General features: G+C 44.6%; 1 protein-coding gene across 1 annotated transcript in view; it reads left to right on the forward strand.

Annotated features, from left to right (window-relative positions):
* Nucleotides 1–463: 463 nt before the first annotated feature.
* Nucleotides 464–23,816, forward strand: part of LOC120037182 (periplakin-like) — a 48,848-nt gene continuing 25,495 nt past the window's right edge. Inside the window, exons 1-2 of the mRNA XM_038983355.1 lie at nucleotides 464–717; nucleotides 23,654–23,753. Of these exons, the coding sequence (XP_038839283.1) occupies nucleotides 665–717; nucleotides 23,654–23,753 (153 nt within the window). The 5' untranslated portion in view covers nucleotides 464–664. The remainder of the gene's footprint in view (nucleotides 718–23,653; nucleotides 23,754–23,816) is intronic.

Consider the following 23,816-nt stretch of genomic DNA (forward strand, 5'->3'; position numbering starts at 1 on the left):
TGTAATGACGCCTCAAGCACTGAGATGCAGTGCCTCAACATGTCAATGTATTACAGCCTGACCTGTAACCAACATGTGTCAATGTATTACAGCCTGACCTGTAACCAACATATTAATGTATTACAGCCTGACCTGTAATAACAATGTCATAGATTTGCTTTTGAACGCTGCTTTGTCTGCTCTCTCAAACACTGGTATTTGCATTTTCGTCTGAGCAAATGGCAATATGTTGATAACATAGTAGCAACGTCCAGGCCTAAAAGGTGCGGTATCCACCTGTAACCTGTATGGGAAAGCATAAAACCAGCCCCGCCCACGCGTTCATAGGTGACAGGTATGCAGCACATACAGGGAGAAATCCACAGCAACCCCCCCTCCTTTACTGCAGTTCAGTTTTCCTGTGCTGACTGACTGCTGGAAGAAATTAGCGCTAGTGGGCGTCGCCGAATCTCATCATTTGACATTCCCATTTGTGTGTGTGGAGCGTACTGGGGCATACCTACCTGTCCGAGGAGAGAGAACATACCTGTCCGAGGAGAAAGAACATACCTGACAAGTCAGAAAGAAGCCTCACCTCTCCCCACGGGATATCTTCACAGAGAGAAGCACAAGAAGAGACAGGTGTTTACGGGAGAAGAAGAATCCGAGTCGTCCCGCTGACAGAATGTTCAAGAAAAAACCCTCGAAGAATAGCGTGACCATCACGCAAACGAAGAAGTAAGTAGTTGTTTCTATGTTGAAAGTTATCTTGGTGGTTATAGATAGGGAGTTGTAACTTTGTAATCACTGTGCAAGTTTCTTTTAATGTCGCATTAGGAAAGATAAAGTAAAGTTGGACGTTTGACAAGTTGACAACACTGTCTGTATGCTTCGGGATTCTATTTATGATCGTTTATGATAATGCGTATTTTGTAATTTCACGAGGATTCTGGGACATTGTAGTACTATGTCATATAATAAATTAAGCACGTTGCATAGGGGTTAAGTCATATTCCAACGTTTATACAACTCTAGAAAATTGCTTTTAATGATATTGTTTGTGTAGCCTTAGCTTATACACTGAACGTCCTTTTAACTTGACCAGAGGGTGTGGCTGTATGTTAGCGGCAGTAACTGGTTTGATATCTTTGGCTTTCGGGGTAGAGTGAGAGAATAAATGGAGATGGACTTCAACCCAGCCCTGTTCAACTACTTTTCACTTAAAGAAAGTATTGACCTCACTTTTGCCGAAGTATAGTGAAATATCAGGCTACTGTATCGGGGAAAAAAAGAAAGAAATTGAACCCAATCGTGTCTTTGTTCTTATAAACAATATAAATCCCTATATAATTATACAGTGAGGTGTTTAACCATGCACTCCTACCTGTGAATAGTGTAATTAGTGACGAGCTGCCCCCAAAAAAATCTCAAAATATTTATCTGTCACTTTTCACTCTCACTTCAGGAACTTGCTATATGGGATCTTCTCTGGGGCAGTCAGTGTATGCATCCCACACCGCACACTATACCCCTATGGGCCCTGGTCTAAAGTAGTGCACTATATAGGGAACAGAGCCCTATGGGCCCTGGTCTAAAGTAGTGCACTATATAGGGAACAGAGCCCTATGGGTCTTGGTCAAAAGTAGTGCACTATATAGGGTTTAATTTGGGTTGTAGTCAGTGTCTCTGAACAGAGAGAGCACAGAGCATGCGGGTTGTCACTCGTCAAGTGAGAGTAGGAGGAGGAGGAGGGCAGGATAGAGTCAGGGCCACCTAGTAATAACAACACTCCTTTGGCTTGGAACATGAGAGGTTAGCTAGCTAATCTGTTTCCAATGGTTATCTATGTAATGTATGGCTCTGGGACGTGTATGGCTCTGGGATGAGTGCGTCCCAAATGGGCACCCTATTCCCTAATTAGTTCACTACTTTTGACCAGAGCCCTTTGGGAATAGGGAGCCATTTGGGATAAAGCCTTAATGGGTGGCTCATCATTGACTTCAGTAAAGAAGGGAATGTATCATGTCTGATGTCGAAGGAAAGGCCTAGCAAGCTGCTTACAACTGTTTCTAGTTAGTGAATGAGGCTTTTATGTTTCAACATATGAGTCAGACACAATGTTGGAATAATGAAAACCACACACATTGTGGGCGTGTGTGTACGTGCGTGCGTATGTGCATGCTTGCGTGCGTGTGTGTGGGCGTGGGTGTGGGCGTGTGTAATTTATGTGTAGGGTTGCAAAATTCCTGAAACTCTGAATATATTCCCTGATTTTCCCGAAATGCTGGTTGTAGGATTTATGGAATCAGGAGGGAATCCGGGGTCCTCCAACCAGGATTTCTAGAAAACATTCAATAAATTCCCTGTTTATGTGTCCCATGTTGCCATAGTAAAGCTGCATTAAACGTTGAGTGATTATTTATATTGGATGTTAAGAGTGATATATTAGATGTTGGTTGCCAACTGTCTAACTGTATCAGCATAAGCATAAAGCAACTCTCTTTTTTTGAGTGTGGACACTCTACACTGCATCAGTGATTTAATGTGGGTCAACACATAACAACTTCCTGGGGGCAGTGATTTAATGTGGGTCAACACATAACAACTTCCTGGGGGCTGTGATTTAATGTGGGTCAACACATCACAACTTCCTGGGGGCTGTGATTTAATGTGGGTCAACACATCACAACTTCCTGGGGGCTGTGATTTAATGTGGGTCAACACATCACAACTTCCTGGGGGCTGTGATTTAATGTGGGTCAACACATCACAACTTCCTGGGGGCTGTGATTTAATGTGGGTCAACACATCACAACTTCCTGGGGGCTGTGATTTAATGTGGGTCAACACATCACAACTTCCTGGGGGCTGTGATTTAATGTGGGTCAACACATAACAACTTCCTGGGGGCTGTGATTTAATGTGGGTCAACACATCACAACTTCCTGGGGGCTGTGATTTAATGTGGGTCAACACATCACAACTTCCTGGGGGCTGTGATTTAATGTGGGTCAACACATCACAACTTCCTGGGGGCTGTGATTTAATGTGGGTCAACACATCACAACTTCCTGGGGGCTGTGATTTAATGTGGGTCAACACATCACAACTTCCTGGGGGCTGTGATTTAATGTGGGTCAACACATCACAACTTCCTGGGGGCTGTGATTTAATGTTGGTCAACACATCACAACTTCTGGCTGCAGTTATTTAATGTTGGTCAACACATCACAACTTCTGGCTGCAGTTATTTAATGTTGGTCAACACATCAGAATTTCTGGGGGCAGTGATTTAATGTGGGTCAACACATCAGAACTTCTGGCTGCAGTGATTGGTGGTCGTAAGGGTATTCAATAGGTCTTGATTGAGTCAGATCAGAGTTATTGGTGATCTCATCAGAGCTTTGCAGATAGGAGACACATGTCTGCTCTAGTACTCCTATCAGCTGGAGGCTAGTGAACAGTGAGTATCTATGTAGTGTGGATCTAGCTGTATTCTGTAACGCTGTGAACGTTTCACCTTTCTGAACCCTAGACAGATGAGACAGAATGGACACATGGGCCCAGTTCCATTCAGGTTCCTAGTACCTTCCCTTAGCTCCTACTCCTTCACAGATCTATTAATTAATACTGGAGGGCCTAGGGACCCTAATGGATCTGATATCCGCCTTTGTTGCTGGGAAGTTCATATTTGAAGGAGTTGGGGTGTTGGAAGGGTTTGTCTGATCTGGGCCTTGGTTGCTGGGAAGTTCATATTTGAAGGAGTTGGGGTGTAGGAAGGGTTTGTCTGATCTGGGCCTTGGTTGCTGGGAAGTTCATCTGGATCTCATCCCTCCCTCCATACCCTCAATGACTCATAGTTACCTTCTGGTTACAATTTGTCCCTCTCTCCCTCTCCTTGGAAATACTTTACTCCTTATTCGGAGAGAAGTGTGTCCGACACACATCTATCTGGTTAAATAAAGGTTCAATAAAAATAAATAAAATATAAGATGTTTACCATATTGGAACAATGTTTGTTAGCATCCTTCTAGTACAAACTGTAGACCAGAGGTCCACCTCCCCCAGGCCATCCATCCTTCTAATACAAACTGTAGACCAGAGGTCCACCTCCCCCAGGCCATCCATCCTTCTAATACAAACTGTAGACCAGAGGTCCACCTCCCCCAGGCCATCCATCCTTCTAGTACAAACTGTAGACCAGAGGTCCACCTCCCCCAGGCCATCCATCCTTCTAGTACAAACTGTAGACCAGAGGTCCACCTCCCCCAGGCCATCCATCCTTCTAGTACAAACTGTAGACCAGAGGTCCACCTCCCCCAGGCCATCCATCCTTCTAGTACAAACTGTAGACCAGACGTCCACCTCCCCAGGCCATCCATCCTTCTAATACAAACTGTAGAGCAGAGGTCCACCTCCCCAGGCCATCCATCCTTCTAGTACAAACTGTAGACCAGACGTCCACCTCCCCCAGGCCATCCATCCTTCTAGTACAAACTGTAGACCAGAGGTCCACCTCCCCCAGGCCATCCATCCTTCTAGTACAAACTGTAGACCAGATGTCCACCTCCCCCAGGCCATCCATCCTTCTAGTACAAACTGTAGACCAGAGGTCCACCTCCCCCAGGCCATCCATCCTAATACAAACTGTAGACCAGAGGTCCACCTCCCCCAGGCCATCCATCCTTCTAATACAAACTGTAGACCAGACGTCCACCTCCCCCAGGCCATCCATCCTTCTAATACAAACTGTAGACCAGAGGTCCAACTTCCCCAGGCCATCCATCCTTCTAATACAAACTGTAGACCAGAGGTCCACCTCCCCCAGGCCATCCATCCTTCTACTACAAACTGTAGACCAGAGGTCCACCTCCCCCAGGCCATCCATCCTTCTAATACAAACTGTAGACCAGAGGTCCACCTCCCCCAGGCCATCCAACCTTCTAATACAAACTGTAGACCAGAGGTCCACCTCCCCCAGGCCATCCATCCTTCTAATACAAACTGTAGACCAGAGTTCCACCTTCCCCAGGCCATCCATCCTAATACAAACTGTAGACCACTGGCCACTCCTATAGACATAGACTAGAAATCACTGGCCACTCCGAAAGACATAGACTAGAAATCACTTTGAAAATGTTTACATATCTTGCATTACTCATATGTATATACTGTATTCTATACTATTCACCTGTATCTTAGTCTATGCATTACTCATCTCATATGTATATACTGTATTCTATTCTATTCACCTGTATCTTAGTCCATGCCGCTCTGACATCGCTCGTCCGTATATGTATATATTGTTAATTACATTCCTTTACTTAGATTTCTGTGTATTGGGTATATGTTGTGAAATTGTTAGATATTTAAGCATATTTAATTTTATTTAATTAAATATTTAATTTTATTTAATGCCCAAGGGGGTGTGGTATATGGCAAATATACCACGGCTAAGGGCTGTTCTTAAGCATGACGCAACGTGGAGTGCCTGGATACAGCCCTTAGCTGTGGTATATTAGCCATATAGCACAAACGCCCGAGGTGCCATATTGTTATTAGAAACTGGTTACCAACGTAATTAGAGCAGTAAAAATACATGTTTTATCATACTCGTGGTATACGGTCTGATATACCACGGCTGTCAGCCAATCAGCATTCAGGGCTCAAACCACCCAGTTTATAATAATTGTTAGATATTACTGCACTGTTGGAGATAGAAGCACAAGCATTTCGCTACACCCGCAATAACATCTGCTGAACACGTGTATGTGACCAATAACATCTGTTAAATAGGTGTATGGACCAATAACATCTGTTAAATATGTGTATGGACCAATAACATCTGTTAAATATGTGTATGGACCAATAACATCTGTTAAATAGGTGTATGTTACCAATAACATCTGTTAAATAGGTGTATGTGTCCAATAACATCTGTTAAATATGTGTATGGACCAATAACATCTGTTAAATAGGTGTATGTGTCCAATAACATCTGTTAAATAGGTGTATGTGTCCAATAACATCTGTTAAATATGTGTATGGACCAATAACATCTGCTAAATATGTGTATGGACCAATAACATCTGTTAAATATGTGTATGGACCAATAACATCTGTTAAATATGTGTATGGACCAATAACATCTGTTAAATAGGTGTATGTGTCCAATAACATCTGTTAAATAGGTGTATGTGTCCAATAACATCTGTTAAATATGTGTATGGACCAATAACATCTGTTAAATAGGTGTATGTGTCCAATAACATCTGTTAAATATGTGTATGGACCAATAACATCTGTTAAATATGTGTATGGACCAATAACATCTGCTAAATATGTGTATGGACCAATAACATCTGTTAAATATGTGTATGGACCAATAACATCTGTTAAATAGGTGTATGTGACCAATAACATTTGATTGGATCTTAACCGCTAGGCTAGCCAGCCATCGTATTGCTATGACAGTGTCATAAGAACTCCTACAAATGTACCTTTCAGGACATTCTATAGGCGTTACTCTTTCCTTTAGGGTTTCCCAGACTCTGTCCTAACACACTACACAGCCGATTCAAGTAATCAACTGATCATCCAGCTTTGATCATTTGAATCAGCTGTGTATACACACACTACGGCTGGTTAAAAATACATAGCGCTGCATTAGGGCCCTTTCAACATGGCCTTTGAACTCACACACACTGTCAAGTGTGAAAGGTTTGGTTTAATAAAGGCTAAAACAGTGTGTATCCTCCTGAGGCCTCTTTGTTCTATAGAGGACGATACACAATGTATGACCCTAATGCCTCACATTAAGTCCTACAGTGAGAGCTGGGCTGTGAATCTAAAGAGAACCATTTGAATGTCCACTACTCAGATTATGCATCTCATATGTTAGCTTTTCATGCAGTAGCGGTTGTAGGGAGAATGAATGTATGTTGTAAGACACACTCAGGACAGGACAGTAAGGAGTCTCTATTCATCAGCATATATCAGGAAAGGACACATCCTCATTAGTTGGAGAGAAATGACTGACCAATAATAACATCCCTCCCCCACTCCTCCATCCCTCCTCCATCCACCCCCACTCCTCCATCCCTCCCCATACACCCCCACTCCTCCATCCCTCCTCCATCCACCCAGACTCCTCCATCCCTCCTCCATCCACCCAGACTCCTCCGTCCCTCCCCATACACCCCCACTCCTCCATCCCTCCTCCATCCACCCAGACTCCTCCATCCCTCCTCCATCACTCCCCACTCCTCCATCACTCCCCACTCCTCCATCCACCACCACTCCTCCATCTCTCCTCCATCCACCCCCACTCCTCCATCCACCCCCACTCCTCCATCCCTCCTCCATCCACCCCCACTCCTCCATCCCTCCTCCATCCACCCCCACTCCTTCACCCCTCCTCCATCCACTCCTCCATCCACCCCCACTCCTCCATCCCTCCCCATACACCCCCACTCCTCAATCCCTCCTCCATCCACCCAGACTCCTTCACCACTCCTCCATCCACCCCCACTCCTCCATCCACCCCCACTCCTCCATCCACCCCCACTCCTCCATCCACCCCCACTCCTCCATCTCTCCTCCATCCTTCCCCCTATAGACTGTAAACATCTATTTGTATAACCTCTAGCCTTCTTGACAATCAGGAAACAAGACAAGACACAGAACAACTTTCTGCACGAAACATCACATTGTCAAATAATCAGCTCAATAGAAGTCCACAGTTTTTGTAAACTTTTACATCATATAATTTTGCCCCAGTTGGAGCCAATGCCAGTTTCACAAGAATCCATCAGTTTGTCATTGGTTGAAAACACCCAGACTCTTTGCACAGTGTGCAATGCAATCACACTGACTTTTGAATAGATATGGAAAGGACCATAATTTATTATGTAATTAAAATGTCAAGCCGGGGCATAGAAACCTCAACATATGATTTAATCAAACTGTGAATGCCTTGAAAGGTCACATATGCAAACAGTTGTAGATTTCTGATCTTAGAACACCTGTCTACTAATGCTATACATATCATATCTATTACTTTCTAGTACGGTCTATTTCTATGTGCCTGAAGCTGGATCCTGTGTTTCTGCTCAAGTCCATACAACAGTGAGATCTTATTCAGACAAACTGATTTATCACATACCAGCCCTGGGTTCAAATCCTTTCATATCCTCTTTCTGGGCTTGATTGAGCTTGCCTGGCGCAATGGATCCAATTAGAATATGAAACCGTCACAAGAGGCCCAACCCTGTTCATCTGGCACCCCGGGCAGCCGAAAGCAAACGCTGAAAGTGTTTCAAGTATTTTGAAAAGCATTTGAACCCAAGTCTGGTATGTGATAAACCAACCTGTCTGAATAAGATCCCACCATTGTATAGACTTGATCAGAACCCCAGTCCAATACCCAGCTTCAGGCACGTAGAAATAGACACTACTATAGATAGATATGTATAACCAACAGGTGTTCTAATATAAAAAAATATATACAACTCTTACTCTTTAATGCACTCATCACTTCATCACCTCATACTGCAGGTTATTTAAAGATCATTCTCTGTTACATAAAGGAGAATGGAACCTGTTGGACCAGTTCTGTAGGAGGACAAGAAGAAGCACCTTCTGGAGATGACAGATTACAACAATACTCTACAACTAGTTCTGTCCTCAGGAGGACATCATGACCAGGATAAACACTGTACTACAACTAGTTCTGTCCTCAGGAGGACATCATAACCAGGATAAACACTGTTACTAGAACTAGTTCTGTCCTCAGGAGGACATCCTAACCAGGATAAACACTGTACTAGAACTAGTTCTGTCCTCAGGAGGACACCATAACCAGGATCAACACTGTACTAGAACTAGTTCTGTCCTCAGGAGGACATCATAACCAGGATCAACACTGTACTAGAACTAGTTCTGTCCTAGGAGGACATCATAACCAGGATAAACACTGTACTAGAACTAGTTCTGTCCCCAGGAGGACATCCTAACCAGGATCAATACTGTACTAGAACTAGTTCTGTCCTCAGGAGGACATCATGACCAGGATCAACACTGTACTAGAACTAGTTCTGTCCTCAGGAGGACATCATAACCAGGATCAACACTGTACTAGAACTAGTTCTGTCCTCAGGAGGACACCATAACCAGGATCAACACTGTACTAGAACTAGTTCTGTCCTCAGGAGGACATCATAACCAGGATCAACACTGTACTATAACTAGTTCTGTCCTCAGGAGGACATCATAACCAGGATAAACACTGTACTATAACTAGTTCTGTCCTCAGGAGGACACCATAACCAGGATCAACACTGTACTAGAACTAGTTCTGTCCTCAGGAGGACACCATAACCAGGATCAACACTGTACTAGAACTAGTTCTGTCCTCAGGAGGACATCATAACCAGGATCAACACTGTACTAGAACTAGTTCTGTCCTCAGGAGGACATCATAACCAGGATCAACACTGTACTAGAACTAGTTCTGTCCTCAGGAGGACATCATGACCAGGATCAACACTGTACTAGAACTAGTTCTGTCCTCAGGAGGACATCATAACCAGGATAAACACTGTACTAGAACTAGTTCTGTCCTCAGGAGGACATCATGACCAGGATCAACACTGTACTAGAACTAGTTCTGTCCTCAGGAGGACATCATGACCAGGATCAACACTGTACTAGAACTAGTTCTGTCCTCAGGAGGACATCATAACCAGGATCAACACTGTACTAGAACTAGTTCTGTCCTCAGGAGGACATCATAACCAGGATCAACACTGTACTAGAACTAGTTCTGTCCTCAGGAGGACACCATAACCAGGATCAACACTGTACTAGAACTAGTTCTGTCCTCAGGAGGACATCATGACCAGGATCAACACTGTACTAGAACTAGTTCTGTCCTCAGGAGGACATCATAAACACTGTACTAGAACTAGTTCTGTCCTCAGGAGGACATCATAACCAGGATAAACACTGTACTAGAACTAGTTCTGTCCTCAGGAGGACACCATAACCAGGATCAACACTGTACTATAACTAGTTCTGTCCTCAGGAGGACATCATGACCAGGATCAACACTGTACTAGAACTAGTTCTGTCCTCAGGAGGACACCATAACCAGGATCAACACTGTACTAGAACTAGTTCTGTCCTCAGGAGGACATCATGACCAGGATCAACACTGTACTAGAACTAGTTCTGTCCTCAGGAGGACATCATAACCAGGATCAACACTGTACTAGAACTAGTTCTGTCCTCAGGAGGACATCATGACCAGGATAAACACTGTACTAGAACTAGTTCTGTCCTCATGAGGACATCATAACCAGGATAAACACTGTACTAGAACTAGTTCTGTCCTCAGGAGGACATCATGACCAGGATCAACACTGTACTATAACTAGTTCTGTCCTCAGGAGGACATCATGACCAGGATAAACACTGTACTATAACTAGTTCTGTCCTCAGGAGGACATCATGACCAGGATCAACACTGTACTAGAACTAGTTCTGTCCTCAGGAGGACATCATGACCAGGATAAACACTACTATAACTAGTTCTGTCCTCAGGAGGACATCCTAACCAGGATAAACACTGTACTATAACTAGTTCTGTCCTCAGGAGGACATCATGACCAGGATCAACACTGTACTAGAACTAGTTCTGTCCTCAGGAGGACATCATGACCAGGATAAACACTGTACTAGAACTAGTTCTGTCCTCAGGAGGACATCATGACCAGGATAAACACTGTACTAGAACTAGTTCTGTCCTCAGGAGGACATCATGACCAGGAAAAAACACTGTACTAGAACTAGTTCTGTCCTCAGGAGGACATCATAACCAGGATCAACACTGTACTAGAACTAGTTCTGTCCTCAGGAGGACATCATGACCAGGATAAACACTGTGCAATCATGACCTGGGAGAGTGGAATTGGCAAGTGGTACCGGAGTGCCAAGTCTAGGACTAAAAGGCTTCTTTTAGTCCTAAAAGTGCACCCCCCCCCCCCCCCCCAACCCTTATTTTACACTGCTGTTACTCTCTGTTGATCATATATGCATAGTCATTTAATTATACAGTCATGGACATACTACCTCAATTAGCCCAACTAACTGGTGCCCCCGCACATTGGCTAACTGGGCTATCTGCATTGTGTCCCACCAACCGGCAATCTCTCTTTTACGCTACTGCTACTCTCTGTTCATCATATTTGCATAGTCACTTTAACCATATCTACATGTACGTACTACCTCAATCAACCTGACTAACCGGTGCCAGTATATAGCCTCGCTACTTTTATAGCCTCGCTATTTTTATAGCCTCGCTATTGTATATAGCCTCGCTACTATATATAGCCTCGCTACTGTATATAGCCTCGCTATTGTATATAGCCTCGCTACTGTATATAGCCTCGCTACTGTATATAGCCTCTCTAGTGTATGTAGCCTCACTACTGTATATAGCCTCGCTACTGTATATAGCCTCTCTACTGTATATTGTATATAGCCTCTCTACTGTATATAGCCTCGCTACTGTATATAGCCTCGCTACTGTATATAGCCTCGCTACTGTATACAGCCTCTCTACTGTATATAGCCTCTCTACTGTATATAGCCTCTCTACTGTATATAGCCTCTCTACTGTATATAGCCTCGCTACTGTATATAGCCTCTCTACTGTATATAGCCTCTCTACTGTATATAGCCTCGCTACTGTATATAGCCTCGCTACTGTATATAGCCTCTCTACTGTATATTGTATATAGCCTCTCTACTGTATATAGCCTCGCTACTGTATATAGCCTCTCTACTGTATATTGTATATAGCCTCGCTACTGTATATAGCCTCTCTACTGTATATTGTATATAGCCTCTCTACTGTATATAGCCTCTCTACTGTATATTGTATATAGCCTCGCTACTGTATATAGCCTCTCTACTGTATATTGTATATAGCCTCTCTACTGTATATAGCCTCTCTACTGTATATTGTATATAGCCTCGCTACTGTATATAGCCACTCTACTGTATATTGTATATAGCCTCTCTACTGTATATAGCCTCTCTACTGTATATTGTATATAGCCTCTCTACTGTATATAGCCTCTCTACTGTATATTGTATATAGCCTCTCTACTGTATATAGCCTCTCTACTGTATATTGTATATAGCCTCGCTACTGTATATAGCCTCTCTACTGTATATTGTATATAGCCTCTCTACTGTATATAGCCTCGCTACTGTATATAGCCTCTCTACTGTATATAGCCTCGCTACTGTATATAGCCTCGCTACTGTATATAGCCTCGCTACTGTATATAGCCTCTCTACTGTATATAGCCTCTGTACTGTATATAGCCTCGCTACTGTATATAGCCTCGCTACTGTATATAGCCTCTCTACTGTATATAGCCTCTCTACTGTATATAGCCTCTCTACTGTATATAGCCTCGCTACTGTATACAGCCTCTCTACTGTATATAGCCTCTCTACTGTATATAGCCTCTCTACTGTATATAGCCTCTCTACTGTATATAGCCTCTCTACTGTATATAGCCTCTCTACTGTATATAGCCTCTCTACTGTATATAGCCTCGCTACTGTATATAGCCTCTCTACTGTATATAGCCTCTCTACTGTATATAGCCTCGCTACTGTATATAGCCTCTCTACTGTATATAGCCTCTCTACTGTATATAGCCTCACTACTGTATATAGCCTCTCTACTGTATATAGCCTCGCTACTGTATATAGCCTCGCTACTGTATATAGCCTCGCTACTGTATATAGCCTCACTACTGTATATAGCCTCTCTACTGTATATAGCCTCTCTACTGTATGTAGCCTCTCTACTGTATATAGCCTCTCTACTGTATATAGCCTCGCTACTGTATATAGCCTCTCTACTGTATATAGCCTCTCTACTGTATATAGCCTCGCTACTGTATATAGCCTCGCTACTGTATATAGCCTCGCTACTGTATATAGCCTCACTACTGTATATAGCCTCTCTACTGTATATAGCCTCTCTACTGTATATAGCCTCTCTACTGTATATAGCCTCTCTACTGTATATAGCCTCTCTACTGTATATAGCCTCACTACTGTATATAGCCTCTCTACTGTATATAGCCTCTCTACTGTATATAGCCTCACCACTGTATATAGCCTCTACTGTATATAGCCTCACCACTGTATATAGCCTCTCTACTGTATATAGCCTCACCACTGTATATAGCCTCTCTACTGTATATAGCCTCACTACTGTATATAGCCTCTCTACTGTATATAGCCTCACTACTGTATATAGCCTCTCTACTGTATATAGCCTCACTACTGTATATAGCCTCACTACTGTATATAGCCTCTCTACTGTATATAGCCTCGCTACTGTATATAGCCTCTCTACTGTATATAGCCTCTCTACTGTATATAGCCTCGCTACTGTATATAGCCTCGCTACTGTATATAGCCTCGCTACTGTATATAGCCTCACTACTGTATATAGCCTCTCTACTGTATATAGCCTCTCTACTGTATATAGCCTCTCTACTGTATATAGCCTCTACTGTATATAGCCTCACCACTGTATATAGCCTCTCTACTGTATATAGCCTCACCACTGTATATAGCCTCTCTACTGTATATAGCCTCACCACTGTATATAGCCTCACTACTGTATATAGCCTCTCTACTGTATATAGCCTCACTACTGTATATAGCCTCTCTACTGTATATAGCCTCACTACTGTATATAGCCTCTCTACTGTATATAGCCTCTCTACTGTATATAGCCTCTCTACTGTATATAGCCTCTCTACTGTATATAACCTCTCTACTGTATATAGCCTCGCTACTGTATATAGCCTCTCTACTGTATATAGCCTCACCACTGTATATAGCCTCTCTACTGTATATAGCCTCTCTACTGTATATAGCCTCACCACTGTATATAGCCTCTCTACTGTATATAGCCTCTCTACTGTATATAGCCTCTCTACTGTATATAACCTCTCTACTGTATATAGCCTCACCACTGTATATAGCCTCACTACTGTATATAACCTCTCTACTGTATATAGCCTCACCACTGTATATAGCCTCTCTACTGTATATAGCCTCGCTACTGTATATAGCCTCGCTACTGTTATTTACTGTTGTTTTTTATTTCCTTACTTATCTATTGTTCACCTAATACCTATTTTTTTTACTTAGAAATTGCACTGTTGGTTAGAGCCTGTTGTAAAGTAAGCATTTCACTGTAAGGTCTAATACAACACTTGTTGTATTCGGCGCACGTGACAAATAAACTTTGATTTGATTTATGTGCCGTCAGAATGTGGTTTACTGGTTGATGGCACTTCCCCAACTCCTCCGTCAATGACAGCAGGCTCCCATGAGAGAGGAGTGAGTCACAAACTAGACTGCTTCCAATGACAAGATGAATGTATGCTGTTGAGTCCAATCATGTCTCATCATGTCTTCTCTAGAGAGTTGGTGTGTGTGTGTGTGTGTAGTATTGTATGAAAAGCAAAGGTGATTTATAGTAGCTTATTTGCATGTACAGTATGATCTATGAACCATGCCGCAGAAGGAACGTTGGGTGTTCTGGAATGTCTCCTCTCTGCATGGTGTTCTGAACAGAGCTCGGGGGTTAGTGTGATGGGCTGAGTGTTCTGGAATGTCTCCTGTCTGCATGGTGTTCTGAACAGAGCTCGGGGGTTAGTGTGATGGGCTGAGTGTTCTGGAATGTCTCCTGTCTGCATGGTGTTCTGAACAGAGCTCGGGGGTTAGTGTGATGGGCTGAGTGTTCTGGAATGTCTCCTGTCTGCATGGTGTTCTGAACAGAGCTCAGGGGTTAGTGTGATGGGCTGAGTGTTCTGGAATTTCTCCTGTCTGCATGGTGTTCTGAACAGAGCTCGGGGGTTAGTGTGATGGGCTGAGTGTTCTGGAATGTCTCCTCTCTGCATGGTGTTCTGAACAGAGCTCGGGGGTTAGTGTGATGGGCTGAGTGTTCTGGAATGTCTCCTGTCTGCATGGTGTTCTGAACAGAGCTCGGGGGTTAGTGTGATGGGCTGAGTGTTCTGGAATGTCTCCTGTCTGCATGGTGTTCTGAACAGAGCTCAGGGGTTAGTGTGATGGGCTGAGTGTTCTGGAATGTCTCCTGTCTGCATGGTGTTCTGAACAGAGCTCGGGGGTTAGTGTGATGGGCTGAGTGTTCTGGAATGTCTCCTCTCTGCATGGTGTTCTGAACAGAGCTCGGGGGTTAGTGTGATGGGCTGAGTGTTCTGGAATGTCTCCTGTCTGCATGGTGTTCTGAACAGAGCTCGGGGGTTAGTGTGATGGGCTGAGTGTTCTGGAATGTCTCCTGTCTGCATGGTGTTCTGAACAGAGCTCAGGGGTTAGTGTGATGGGCTGAGTGTTCTGGAATTTCTCCTGTCTGCATGGTGTTCTGAACAGAGCTCGGGGGTTAGTGTGATGGGCTGAGTGTTCTGGAATGTCTCCTCTCTGCATGGTGTTCTGAACAGAGCTCGGGGGTTAGTGTGATGGGCTGAGTGTTCTGGAATGTCTCCTGTCTGCATGGCGTTCTGAACAGAGCTCGGGGGTTAGTGTGATGGGCTGAGTGTTCTGGAATGTCTCCTGTCTGCATGGTGTTCTGAACAGAGCTCAGGGGTTAGTGTGATGGGCTGAGTGTTCTGGAATGTCTCCTGTCTGCATGGTGTTCTGAACAGAGCTCGGGGGTTAGTGTGATGGGCTGAGTGTTCTGGAATGTCTCCTCTCTGCATGGTGTTCTGAACAGAGCTCGGGGGTTAGTGTGATGGGCTGAGTGTTCTGGAATGTCTCCTGTCTGCATGGTGTTCTGAACAGAGCTCGGGGGTTAGTGTGATGGGCTGAGTGTTCTGGAATGTCTCCTCTCTGCATGGTGTTCTGAACAGAGCTCAGGGGTTAGTGTGATGGGTTGAGTGTTCTGGAATGTCTCCTGTCTGCATGGTGTTCTGAACAGAGCTCAGGGGTTAGTGTGATGGGCTGAGTGTTCTGGAATGTCTCCTGTCTGCATGGTGTTCTGAACAGAGCTCAGGGGTTAGTGTGATGGGCTGAGTGTTCTGGAATGTCTCCTCTCTACATGGTGTTCTGAACAGAGCTCAGGGGTTAGTGTGATGGGCTGAGTGTTCTGGAATGTCTCCTCTCTGCATGGTGTTCTGAACAGAGCTCAGGGGTTAGTGTGATGGTCTGAGTGTTCTGGAATGTCTCCTCTCTGCATGGTGTTCTGAACAGAGCTCAGGGGTTAGTGTGATGGGCTGAGTGTTCTGGAATGTCTCCTGTCTGCATGGTGTTCTGAACAGAGCTCAGGGGTTAGTGTGATGGGTTGAGTGTTCTGGAATGTTCCTGTCTGCATGGTGTTCTGAACAGAGCTCAGGGGTTAGTGTGATGGGCTGAGTGTTCTGGAATGTCTCCTGTCTGCATGGTGTTCTGAACAGAGCTCAGGGGTTAGTGTGATGGGCTGAGTGTTCTGGAATGTCTCCTCTCTGCATGGTGTTCTGAACAGAGCTCAGGGGTTAGTGTGATGGGCTGGGTGTTCTGGAATGTCTCCTGTCTGCATGGTGTTCTGAACAGAGCTCAGTAGTTAGTGTGATGGGCTGAGTGTTCTGGAATGTTCCTGTCTGCATGGTGTTCTGAACAGAGCTCAGGGGTTAGTGTGATGGGTTGAGTGTTCTGGAATGTTCCTGTCTGCATGGTGTTCTGAACAGAGCTCAGGGGTTAGTGTGATGGGCTGAGTGTTCTGGAATTTCTCCTGTCTGCATGGTGTTCTGAACAGAGCTCGGGGGTTAGTGTGATGGGCTGAGTGTTCTGGAATGTCTCCTCTCTGCATGGTGTTCTGAACAGAGCTCGGGGGTTAGTGTGATGGGCTGAGTGTTCTGGAATGTCTCCTGTCTGCATGGTGTTCTGAACAGAGCTCGGGGGTTAGTGTGATGGGCTGAGTGTTCTGGAATGTCTCCTGTCTGCATGGTGTTCTGAACAGAGCTCAGGGGTTAGTGTGATGGGCTGAGTGTTCTGGAATGTCTCCTGTCTGCATGGTGTTCTGAACAGAGCTCGGGGGTTAGTGTGATGGGCTGAGTGTTCTGGAATGTCTCCTCTCTGCATGGTGTTCTGAACAGAGCTCGGGGGTTAGTGTGATGGGCTGAGTGTTCTGGAATGTCTCCTGTCTGCATGGTGTTCTGAACAGAGCTCGGGGGTTAGTGTGATGGGCTGAGTGTTCTGGAATGTCTCCTCTCTGCATGGTGTTCTGAACAGAGCTCAGGGGTTAGTGTGATGGGTTGAGTGTTCTGGAATGTCTCCTGTCTGCATGGTGTTCTGAACAGAGCTCAGGGGTTAGTGTGATGGGCTGAGTGTTCTGGAATGTCTCCTGTCTGCATGGTGTTCTGAACAGAGCTCAGGGGTTAGTGTGATGGGCTGAGTGTTCTGGAATGTCTCCTCTCTGCATGGTGTTCTGAACAGAGCTCAGGGGTTAGTGTGATGGGCTGAGTGTTCTGGAATGTCTCCTCTCTGCATGGTGTTCTGAACAGAGCTCAGGGGTTAGTGTGATGGGCTGAGTGTTCTGGAATGTCTCCTGTCTGCATGGTGTTCTGAACAGAGCTCAGGGGTTAGTGTGATGGGTTGAGTGTTCTGGAATGTTCCTGTCTGCATGGTGTTCTGAACAGAGCTCAGGGGTTAGTGTGATGGGCTGAGTGTTCTGGAATGTCTCCTGTCTGCATGGTGTTCTGAACAGAGCTCAGGGGTTAGTGTGATGGGCTGAGTGTTCTGGAATGTCTCCTCTCTGCATGGTGTTCTGAACAGAGCTCAGGGGTTAGTGTGATGGGCTGGGTGTTCTGGAATGTCTCCTGTCTGCATGGTGTTCTGAACAGAGCTCAGTAGTTAGTGTGATGGGCTGAGTGTTCTGGAATGTTCCTGTCTGCATGGTGTTCTGAACAGAGCTCAGGGGTTAGTGTGATGGGTTGAGTGTTCTGGAATGTTCCTGTCTGCATGGTGTTCTGAACAGAGCTCGGGGGTTAGTGTGATGGGCTGAGTGTTCTGGAATGTCTCCTCTCTGCATGGTGTTCTGATCAGAGCTCAGGGGTTAGTGTGATGGGCTGAGTGTTCTGGAATGTTCCTCTCTGCATGGTGTTCTGAACAGAGCTCAGGGGTTAGTGTGATGGGCTGAGTGTTCTGGAATGTCTCCTCTCTGCATGGTGTTCTGAACAGAGCTCAGGGGTTAGTGTGATGGGTTGAGTGTTCTGGAATGTCTCCTGTCTGCATGGTGTTCTGAACAGAGCTCAGGGGTTAGTGTGATGGGCTGAGTGTTCTGGAATGTCTCCTGTCTGCATGGTGTTCTGAACAGAGCTCAGGGGTTAGTGTGATGGGCTGAGTGTTCTGGAATGTCTCCTCTCTGCATGGTGTTCTGAACAGAGCTCAGGGGTTAGTGTGATGGGCTGAGTGTTCTGGAATGTCTCCTCTCTGCATGGTGTTCTGAACAGAGCTCAGGGGTTAGTGTGATGGGCTGAGTGTTCTGGAATGTCTCCTGTCTGCATGGTGTTCTGAACAGAGCTCAGGGGTTAGTGTGATGGGTTGAGTGTTCTGGAATGTTCCTGTCTGCATGGTGTTCTGAACAGAGCTCAGGGGTTAGTGTGATGGGCTGAGTGTTCTGGAATGTCTCCTGTCTGCATGGTGTTCTGAACAGAGCTCAGGGGTTAGTGTGATGGGCTGAGTGTTCTGGAATGTCTCCTCTCTGCATGGTGTTCTGAACAGAGCTCAGGGGTTAGTGTGATGGGCTGGGTGTTCTGGAATGGTCCTGTCTGCATGGTGTTCTGGAATGTCTCCTGTCTGCATGGTGTTCTGAACAGAGCTCAGTAGTTAGTGTGATGGGCTGAGTGTTCTGGAATGTTCCTGTCTGCATGGTGTTCTGAACAGAGCTCAGGGGTTAGTGTGATGGGTTGAGTGTTCTGGAATGTTCCTGTCTGCATGGTGTTCTGAACAGAGCTCGGGGGTTAGTGTGATGGGCTGAGTGTTCTGGAATGTCTCCTCTCTGCATGGTGTTCTGATCAGAGCTCAGGGGTTAGTGTGATGGGCTGAGTGTTCTGGAATGTTCCTCTCTGCATGGTGTTCTGAACAGAGCTCAGGGGTTAGTGTGATGGGCTGAGTGTTCTGGAATGTCTCCTCTCTGCATGGTGTTCTGAACAGAGCTCAGGGGTTAGTGTGATGGGCTGAGTGTTCTGGAATGTCTCCTGTCTGCATGGTGTTCTGAACAGAGCTCAGGGGTTAGTGTGATGGGCTGGAAGATCAGCAGGTGTTCCATTTTAAACTCACAGGTAAACAGACTGGAGACACGTTTTCTGACGCACAAAGCTTTTTATAGAAAACACTTCTAATATTAGCCAGGGCATCAGTCTGTCTCTGCTTTAGTAATCTAGTTGCTGTTGTTGTTGGGCAAGGAAAAGATGGTAGCATTGATGAGTGAGGAACAGTAATGTAGTTAGTACCCAAGCTATATACTGTAGTCTCTTGTTGCCTCCACTGCAGTACTTTTAGGTTCTATGAGCCAATGTGTTTTATTTAATGAATTACACTGAGTATGAACAAAGGTGTGTTTTAATGTCAATGTTTTCCACAGCACTATGCAAACAGTATGTCAGATTAGACAATAGTGTTACTGTCCTGGTCTGGCGATGGGCCTGATTTACACGCCTCTAATGTTTCATCATGTCTTCTCTTCAATAGACAGTTGGGGGCGGGGGGGGGGGGTGAACGAGGAGAGGAAGCTACTAGACTATTGAGATGAAGGAGAGGAGACGAGGAAGCTGTTAGTCTATTGGATGAAGGAGAGGAAGCTACTAGACTATTGAGATGACGAGGAGAGGAGATGAGGAGAGGAAGCTATTAGTATAGTGAGATGAAGGAGAGGAGATGAGGTAGCTGTTAGTCTATTGGATGAAGGAGAGGAAACTACTAAACTATTGAGATGCAGCCCATGTTATCTGAACCGTGGGAGATGTGCAGCAGGGAGCTTTCAGGTTCATTCAGGGTTAGCAGACACGGCAGGCAGAAGGTGAAGTGAGGGCAAGGCAAGTGCACTTCATTCGGTCACTCATTTGATTCCCTTCCTAATGACAGCTACCATTTTAAGCATCCCTGCTGAAGAGCTGTGTTAATCCTGACTGAGTCTGTTACTAAGATGAAGACTGGAGCTTAGTTACTGACTGGATCCATCTTTATAACAGTCTGAAGAGCTGTGTTAATCCTGACTGAGTCTGTCACTAAGATGAAGACTGGAGCTTAGTTACTGACTGGATCCATCTTTATAACAGTCTGAAGAGCTGTGTTAATCCTGACTGAGTCTGTTACTAAGATGAAGACTGGAGTTTAGTTACTGACTGGATCCATCTTTATAACAGTCTGAAGAGCTGTGTTAATCCTGACTGAGTCTGTTACTAAGATGAAGACTGGAGCTTAGTTACTGACTGGATCCATCTTTATAACAGTCTGAAGAGCTGTGTTAATCCTGACTGAGTATGTTACTAAGATGAAGACTGGAGCTTAGTTACTGACTGGATCCATCTTTATAACAGTCTGAAGAGCTGTGTTAATCCTGACTGAGTCTGTCACTAAGATGAAGACTGGAGCTTAGTTACTGACTGGATCCATCTTTATAACAGTCTGAAGAGCTGTGTTAATCCTGACTGAGTCTGTTACTAAGATGAAGACTGGAGCTTAGTTACTGACTGGATCCATCTTTATAACAGTCTGAAGAGCTGTGTTAATCCTGACTGAGTCTGTCACTAAGATGAAGACTGGAGTTTAGTTACTGACTGGATCCATCTTTATAACAGTCTGAAGAGCTGTGTTAATCCTGACTGAGTCTGTCACTAAGATGAAGACTGGAGCTTAGTTACTGACTGGATCCATCTTTATAACAGTCTGAAGAGCTGTGTTAATCCTGACTGAGTCTGTTACTAAGATGAAGACTGGAGCTTAGTTACTGACTGGATCCATCTTTATAACAGTCTGAAGAGCTGTGTTAATCCTGACTGAGTCTGTTACTAAGATGAAGACTGGAGCTTAGTTACTGACTGGATCCATCTTTATAACAGTCTGAAGAGCTGTGTTAATCCTGACTGAGTCTGTCACTAAGATGAAGACTGGAGCTTAGTTACTGACTGGATCCATCTTTATAACAGTCTGAAGAGCTGTGTTAATCCTGACTGAGTCTGTCACTAAGATGAAGACTGGAGCTTAGTTACTGACTGGATCCATCTTTATAACAGTCTGAAGAGCTGTGTTAATCCTGACTGAGTCTGTTACTAAGATGAAGACTGGAGCTTAGTTACTGGCTGGATCCATCTTTATAACAGTCTGAAGAGCTGTGTTAATCCTGACTGAGTCTGTCACTAAGATGAAGACTGGAGCTTAGTTACTGACTGGATCCATCTTTATAACAGTCTGAAGAGCTGTGTTAATCCTGACTGAGTCTGTCACTAAAATGAAGACTGGAGCTTAGTTACTGACTGGATCCATCTTTATAACAGTCTGAAGAGCTGTGTTAATCCTGACTGAGTCTGTTACTAAGATGAAGACTGGAGCTTAGTTACTGACTGGATCCATCTTTATAACAGTCTGAAGAGCTGTGTTAATCCTGACTGAGTCTGTCACTAAGATGAAGACTGGAGTTTAGTTACTGACTGGATCCATCTTTATAACAGTCTGAAGAGCTGTGTTAATCCTGACTGATTCTGTCACTAAGATGAAGACTGGAGCTTAGTTACTGACTGGATCCATCTTTATAACAGTCTGAAGAGCTGTGTTAATCCTGACTGATTCTGTCACTAAGATGAAGACTGGAGCTTAGTTACTGACTGGATCCATCTTTATAACAGTCTGAAGAGCTGTGTTAATCCTGACTGAGTCTGTCACTAAGATGAAGACTGGAGCTTAGTTACTGACTGGATCCATCTTTATAACAGTCTGAAGAGCTGTGTTAATCCTGACTGAGTCTGTCACTAAGATGAAGACTGGAGCTTAGTTACTGACTGGATCCATCTTTATAACAGTCTGAAGAGCTGTGTTAATCCTGACTGAGTCTGTCACTAAGATGAAGACTGGAGCTTAGTTACTGACTGGATCCATCTTTATAACAGTCTGAAGAGCTGTGTTAATCCTGACTGAGTCTGTCACTAAGATGAAGACTGGAGCTTAGTTACTGACTGGATCCATCTTTCATTTCTAACCGTCTGAAGAGATGATTTATCCCTCAGTCAACGTTAGCATGTCAAAGTTAACATTTTTGTTCAAGTTTAAAGCTACAGTCCGCGATTGGGGAAAGCATCAACGTAGGGTCCTGTTTTACTTGTGTCGGCCCACATTATAAGGCATAGTATTGATGTCTGTTGCTCAGGTCCGTTTTGTACTCGGAACAGAACTCACAGATGGTCTCTAAAGGTTTTCAGAGAGATACAATCAGTGCAGACGCTTTCCTTTTAAAGACATAGGTCACCCAACTGTGAACTATCCCTGTAACCTAACAGTGGTCTTTCTGTACTTAGAACAGAACTCACAGATGTAGAACTAACTGGTGTCTTCTCCCCTCAGACGGTCTGTATGTAGAACTAACTGGTGTCTTCTCCCCTCAGACGGTCTGTATGTAGAACTAACTGGTGTCTTCTCCCCTCAGACGGTCTGTATGTAGAACTAACTGGTGTCTTCTCCCCTCAGATGGTCTGTATGTAGAACTAACTGGTGTCTTCTCCCCTCAGATGGTCTGTATGTAGAACTAACTGGTGTCTTCTCCCCTCAGATGGTCTGTATGTAGAACTAACTGGTGTCTTCTCCCCTCAGATGGTCTGTATGTAGAACTAACTGGTGTCTTCTCCCCTCAGATGGTCTGTATGTAGAACTACCTGGTGTCTTCTCCCCTCAGATGGTCTGTATGTAGAACTAACTGGTGTCTTCTCCCCTCAGATGGTCTGTATGTAGAACTAACTGGTGTCTTCTCCCCTCAGATGGTCTGTATGTAGAACTAACTGGTGTCTTCTCCCCTCAGATGGTCTGTATGTAGAACTAACTGGTGTCTTCTCCCCTCAGATGGTCTGTATGTAGAACTAACTGATGTCTTCTCCCCTCAGATGGTCTGTATGTAGAACTAACTGGTGTCTTCTCCCCTCAGATGGTCTGTATGTAGAACTAACTGGTGTCTTCTCCCCTCAGATGGTCTGTATGTAGAACTAACTGGCGTCTTCTCCCCTCAGATGGTCTGTATGTAGAACTAACTGGTGTCTTCTCCCCTCAGATGGTTTGTATGGGGGGTCACACTGTTCCCCATCATCCCTAGCAAACACAGCTGATTAAACTGATTGCGTTCTAAACTGAAGATCATGACTAGTTGATTATTGGAGTCAGGTGAGTTAGCTGGGGCCAAAATGTGACACCAATCAGGCCCCAGAGAACTGGAGTTGTCCATCCCTGGGATAGAAGCACGTTTTGAAGAATGTTTTACTTCCAATGACAGTCATATATGGTTGTTTTGACCTACTTCGGTTGAATGCCATGACTGTAAGTCGCTCTGTATAAGTGAAATTACTCATATGTAACTTTTGTCACCTCCTCATTCCAGGGCACCCTCCTCTGAGCTGTCTGCACTGATTGAGAAGCTGCAGAAGAATGCTGACAAGGTGGAGAAGCTCATCCTTGAGACGGAGCAGAACCTCAACAAGGTAAAGAACTTCATCACACAGAACCTCATAGAACCGTTTAGAACATCATAAAACCACACAGAA

This window comes from Salvelinus namaycush, unplaced genomic scaffold (assembly GCF_016432855.1).
Source record: "Salvelinus namaycush isolate Seneca unplaced genomic scaffold, SaNama_1.0 Scaffold161, whole genome shotgun sequence".
NCBI classification, from domain to species: Eukaryota; Metazoa; Chordata; class Actinopteri; order Salmoniformes; family Salmonidae; genus Salvelinus; species Salvelinus namaycush.